Source organism: Carcharhinus amblyrhynchos, chromosome 35 (assembly GCF_965287045.1).
Source record: "Carcharhinus amblyrhynchos chromosome 35, sCarAmb.v2.hapA, whole genome shotgun sequence".
Lineage (NCBI taxonomy): Eukaryota > Metazoa > Chordata > Chondrichthyes > Carcharhiniformes > Carcharhinidae > Carcharhinus > Carcharhinus amblyrhynchos.
Genome location: NC_137358.1, coordinates 18,547,125 through 18,553,124, shown reverse-complemented (window position 1 = coordinate 18,553,124; position 6,000 = coordinate 18,547,125). Strand labels below are relative to the sequence as shown.

General features: G+C 39.8%; 1 protein-coding gene across 1 annotated transcript in view; it reads right to left on the bottom strand.

The window, feature by feature from the left end:
* Nucleotides 1–337: 337 nt before the first annotated feature.
* wbp2nl (WBP2 N-terminal like) overlaps nucleotides 338–6,000 on the bottom strand; it is a 45,160-nt gene continuing 39,497 nt past the window's right edge. The window contains exon 8 of the mRNA XM_080217309.1: nucleotides 338–4,852. Within this exon, the coding sequence (XP_080073435.1) occupies nucleotides 4,805–4,852 (48 nt within the window). The 3' untranslated portion in view covers nucleotides 338–4,804. The remainder of the gene's footprint in view (nucleotides 4,853–6,000) is intronic.

The following is a 6,000-nucleotide window of genomic DNA, read 5'->3' as shown; positions in this document are numbered from 1 at the left end:
TGTTACACCAATCAGCCTAAGAGTACATCTTTGGAGTGTGGGAGGAAACTGGAGCACCCGGAGAAAACCCACGCAAGTACAGGGAGAATGCGCAAACTCCCACAGACACCGACCCAAATCCATGTGTCTGCACAGCAAACAGTGATAGTCACTGAGCTGTTGTGTTGCCCATCAGCTGGTCCAGTTAAGTTTTTGCAGGTTAAATTTTTACAACCTTCTGTGTCCCCAAAATATAGAAAAAAAACACCCTCAATGACAAAACAAAATACATTTCCATTGAACAAGATGAAGCACCTTTTATAAAGCAATTTTCCTACAAAAATACTCCACGCATACATTGCATAAAAGTCTTTATTTATTTAGGTGCCTATGAAAGCATTTATTAACAAGTTGTAAAGCTCTAGCAAAGCATACATACAGACTTGTACACAATTAATGAACACATTCACATTTTGTAAATCTAGCAGTTATCAATCAATTCTCCAGTTATACAAAAGTACAGGTTAAGTTTAAAAAAAAAGCAATGCATTATGCTCCCAGAATCTCATCTCATTGGCCCGTCTTTACCCGATTCAAATTTGAGAGAGCGGGTTGTGTTAAAGCTATTATATCACTCAACTTGCACTTGAAACAAGGGATATAGAAACTCCATATCCTTGCCATTCTAAATAACTGGAACTAATATTTATGTACTTTTTGCATTTAATAACACATGGAAAGTCCAAAGATCAATCTAAAGTAAACAGCTTTGTGTACCAGCAAGATGATAAACATAAATGATCACTTTCCCAGCGAACCAGCTGAAGTTCACAGAAATTCTGCATTTCAAGATGTGCTGAGAGTGCACTCGTCAGGTGTCCTGCTAATTTACTTCCTATGTTATCAGTTTTCTAGAATAATTTTTCTTTCCTACAGTATTACTGAGGACCAGCGACTATTTTACATTAGATTTTACACAAATTTAACATTCTCATTGAGGGAGATTTTAAAATTGTCGAGCATAGCTTCTTAAAAATGTTGTATTTCAAAGTCCTGGCGTTGCATCCCTCCTGCCAAACCCCACTCTACTCAGAGCGCCTGGAGGGAGCCAAGCGTAAGCTGGGAGTAACTCAGCTGCTGGAATTCCCCCCACTCCAGTGTTTCAACGACAGGTTACTTTGTTTATTATGTAATGGAGTTGTTGACAATTTTGAACAGTCCCCCAGAAAGTCCCACTTACACAATTCCTGATCTCAAAGTGAACTCTGGCAACTAATAATTCTGGCTGTCCTTGTCCAAGTGACACAATGCGTGGTGTTGGTACGGGGGGGGGGGTTCTATTCTTGATTTGCAGCAATGGCTTCTGAGGCAGGAGGTTATCTCCAACATTCCTGCTCTATTTTGAGGCCTCAGATCGGGACCAGACCCCAATGTTGAGTTAGTGACAACCAGGTCGACTATAAAAACCAGTGTAAATAGGATGAAAAGCAGGAAAGCTTCAGCATGCATCATGCACATTTCTCACTAAATGGTTTACTTGCAACACATACAAGAGAGATGAGTGAAATAAAAAAAAGACAAATACTTTTAAAGCAGCATCCTCTGTAATGGTCATGAGACTCACAGACCTGTGAACTCATTCAGCTCCTGGCAAATTCACACACTTCAGGCAATGCCTGCCCTTTCATTCTCTGCTCCTCAACTCAAACTGAAGAATACAGCAGAACCTTCCCCTAAATGCTGGTAAAAAGTATCCAGTGAGTGTGTCTGCAATCCACAGACTAGGCTAATTCACTCAACAAGTTATGACCACTCACCAACAATATGATGGGGAACTTGGGGGAAAAAAATTAAGTTCTATTCATGGAGGTGCTTTACAAATCCAAGCTAGTTAAGAGGGGATAGTGATGTGGTTACATTAGTGTTTGTGTGCTACAGTCTGGTGTGTTAGAACAGGCTACTGAACTGGTTTAATGTGGTAAACATTTTATTACTTTAATAAATAACTTGCCAATACTCAAGGATAAAACATTAAATAAAAGGATCCTTCATTCATTTTAAACACAGGCAATGTGACTTTAAAAAAAATCAACCGACACTAAATCAATCTTGTCACTTGCTCCATAGCCCACAGCACCAGCTTTTGACAATATCATAGAATCCCTACATTGCAGAAGGAGGCTATTCAGCCCATCAAGTCTGCACTGGCCACAATCCCACCCCGGCCCTATTCCTGAAACCCAAGCATTTACCCTAGCTAATCCCCCTGACACTAACAGGCAACTTAGCATGGCCAATCCACCTAACCCGCACATCTTTGGTCTGTGGGAGGAAACCCTTGCAGACATGGGGAGAAAGTGCAAACCCTACACTGACAGTGAACCAAGGCCAGAACTGGGACCCTGGTGCTGTGAGGCAGCACTGCTAACCACTGCGCCACCCACGTACAATCTGAACTCATTTTGGTTGCACACCCGATGATTTGTTTTGTCTTAACATTACAGAAGTTTACTAAATGGCAGCTTTTAAAACAGGTCCATTGCTTCCACAGTCAGTTGTTTTCTTTATTCACAGGTTGACATTAAAAATCAGAAAGTCCACATAGTCGGCCATGAGACTGAAGCCCTCAGAATGAGTGCAGCTGGCTTTGCTCAGTTACTCAAGGCATTGCTTTACCTTTATCTGTAGGATGTATCAATACAAATAGTTGTCTGAAGCTTTGAGTACATTGCAGGGAATGGAATACAGGGAAACACACAGCTATTTCCTTTACAGCAAGATTTAAGAAAGAAAAAGATTTTAGATAATTTCTCTCCAGTATTTAATCTGGTTGTTATATCAGATGCTATGAAGAAATGTTACTATTAGGAAGTGATCTGTACCCACAGTTCAGCAAAAGCCTCAGGAGTAGGATAAAACCAAATCCAAACGGCTTTTTGCTTTATAACCACGAACAGTTGGTTTATGGTACACAAGACTAGGGCAGAGAAGGATTAAAAGGTGTCTTCTTGGCGATAATTAGTATCAGAACAGTACCCAATTGATTCAACCAATCCTTCCATTAATTTAACTGGCTTCCTCAAGTGTTGCACTGCCTCCCACCCAAACACTACAGCATTCCTTTCACCAGGTGAACACAGATAAAAGAGCCAAGACATTCAAATGGTCCTTCAATCTGAGTGAAGAATCTCGGTGACTCCAGACTGTCCTGTCAAGAGTCTAGCATCTGGAAACAAACTCTCTCCCTACCCTGGCCTCGCTATTGAAAAGGGATCACACAAAGACAGAATTAAATCCCTGGATCCAATTCAATTGGTGAGTTAATTTATTCAATGCATTTTTAAAAATTACACATGTCTGTGCTCTGGTTGTCTTGACCAATACTTTGGGTACACTGTGGGGACTAGGATATGTGGGAGTGCATAGCTATTCCCTTTACAATACGTTACATGTGGAGTAGACAGGATATTTTAATTCTCCTGCAAAAAACGTGGAAAAACACTACAAGTTAGGGATTAGTTCACTCTTAAATGCTGCTTCTAGTTCCTCGCCAGTTACAGTAAATTCTGAAAGACCAACTCAAACACTATCACAGCATCCTCAGAAAATTTCATGCACAAATCAAGGAAAAACCATGGAAAGTGAACTTTTCAAAAATATATGGTCCAGACAAAGGTGGCCTATGTTCCCACTGATAACAATGGGAGTCCAAGGTGCAGCCTAATACTGTTAACCAGGAGTTCAGGGAAGTACAAATGTTCAAACTATAATTATATGAACTATGGCAAAACATCAGTAATAGATTCTACCTCTGATTTTGTGTGCAAAGGGAACCTTTAGAACTGTTTTTTAAACACTGGGTTAAAGCATTAATGAATAAAAAGGTTGTGTTGGAGGCAACCCAAGGTGATGAACAGGAAAGTGTATAGCTTTCAGTAAATTTACAAGCATCACTCCCTAAGTGAATAGCCCAACACAATACTGTACCTCTGATGCACAGGTTTCAACATCTTTCTCCATTTTGATAGGATGGAGGCTCTATCAGACTAAACCCAAACCAGATTTTGAGATTATAGCAACAAAGTGAATCTGATCTTTTCCCATTCTCCTTAAAACAAAATAAATTATGAAACAATATTTTTAGCAAAGCAGCTCACAAACATTCCAGGGATGATTCCTACTTCCTCTCCTGCCAAACTTTCAGCAATACTTTTAAACAAGGTTAGTCTCAGTTATTTTCTGCGAGAAGGAATATTTTATTTTATGTAACATTAAAAAGACTCGAGTCATTCTAACCTTTCTATACCAAAAAGTTCTAAAGCCTAGAAATGATGCTGCATGATTTCTGACCACTGAGCATCATGACAAAGTGACTATTTTCTCTCAGAGGCATTATTTAAAAGTGATTTTGTAGGAATCTATTCATCTGCTTATATCACCCAAAGTAGTTCTTATAATTAAACTCTTAGTACATTTTAAAGACTATGTCATTACAAGTTGCATTTTTTTTATATTATTTAAAGGATGCAGTTTATGAACATTTCCCAGCTGCATTACATTACATTAATATTTTTGCTCCAAAAAGGTGAAGAATTCCCAGTGGAAAAGGATTTCTGTGCGCAGGTAAAACATTCCCATTCCCTGTGCAAGGACATCCAGGATTATCAAGGAGGAGCCTGAAGTCCCAGATGTATTCATTTGCCAGAGACGGAAAGAAACTGGCAACGACTGATTATTGAATCAAAATGCAGCTTCTAACAACAGGATTTTTAGAAAGTAAACAATTCACAAAAAAAAAAATGAAGAATCAGCACTTCAAACAGGCTCAGTTGTTCTTCTTCTCCTCTGCTGGTGTGTACGGTGGAGGCTGATCCTACAATGGAAAATACTTGTTTTATTGCTGAATTTGAATATAGACGTCATAGAAAAAAGTCCTTCGGCCCAATTGTCCTCGCCAACCAGCTTTCCTACAGTGAACCAGCCCCATACCCTCAACTTCTCCCATCCGTGTACTGGTCTAAATGTCTTTTAAATGTTGTAATTATAATCACCCTTACCACCACCTCATTCCATTTATGCACTTCCTTCTATAAAAAAGTTGCACCCTCAGGTCCCTTTTAAATCTTTCCCCTCTCACTTTAAACCTATGCCTCTAGTTTTGGGCTCCTCTATGCTGGGGAAAAGACCTTGGCTATTCACCTTATCTATGCCCCTCATGATTTTATAAACCTTGGTAAGGTTACCCCTCAACCTCCTATGCTCCAAGGAAAAAAGTCCCAGCCTATCCAGCCTCTTTTTTGCCTCCTTCTGTTCTGCAACCATTCTATAATTCCAACATTCTTTTCTCTTTATCCCAATTCTTCCATCATTTCTCCTGTTGGATGTTCTTCACTGGTAATACTCAATATCCCTGGATTGTGTGTCTTTTTGGTTAGATACAAAGCAAGAGGCTCCCTGATTGGCCCATCCATTTGGCCCTTAATCAGGGACCTTTTTTGAAGTTCATATTCAAACAGACCAAACTCAGTTGCCTGATTAAAAACATTACAGTGGTTGACTCTCAATTACTCCGAGATGGCCGAACAAGACACTCAGTTCAACAGCAACTAGGGATGGACAAGAAATGCTGGCCAGTCAGCAACTGAATAAAAAGAAGATTCTGAAGGGGCCTGATGTAGGAGCTGTCAAGAGGCATTTTGCCCTCATTGATGGTCTAGAATCTCCAACTTAAGACAGAGATGAGGAAGAATTTATTTGAAGATTATTGAAATTCACAGCAAGTGAACCTGGAAAGCAGAGTCAAGGCCACATTCAGATCAAGTATGAAAAGGAGGGCAGACTTCATGGGTCAGATGGCCTAACTCCAATTTCTTATGTTCCACACACTGAATCTCATCAAGATAAGGTGTCATTCAGCATCCGTTTAAATGATGGAAGGCAACTTTTACACAGCAGATTTGCAGATCCAGTACTGGGATAGACGTAAACTGCTTATGACTTGGGGAAGATTCATTAACTACC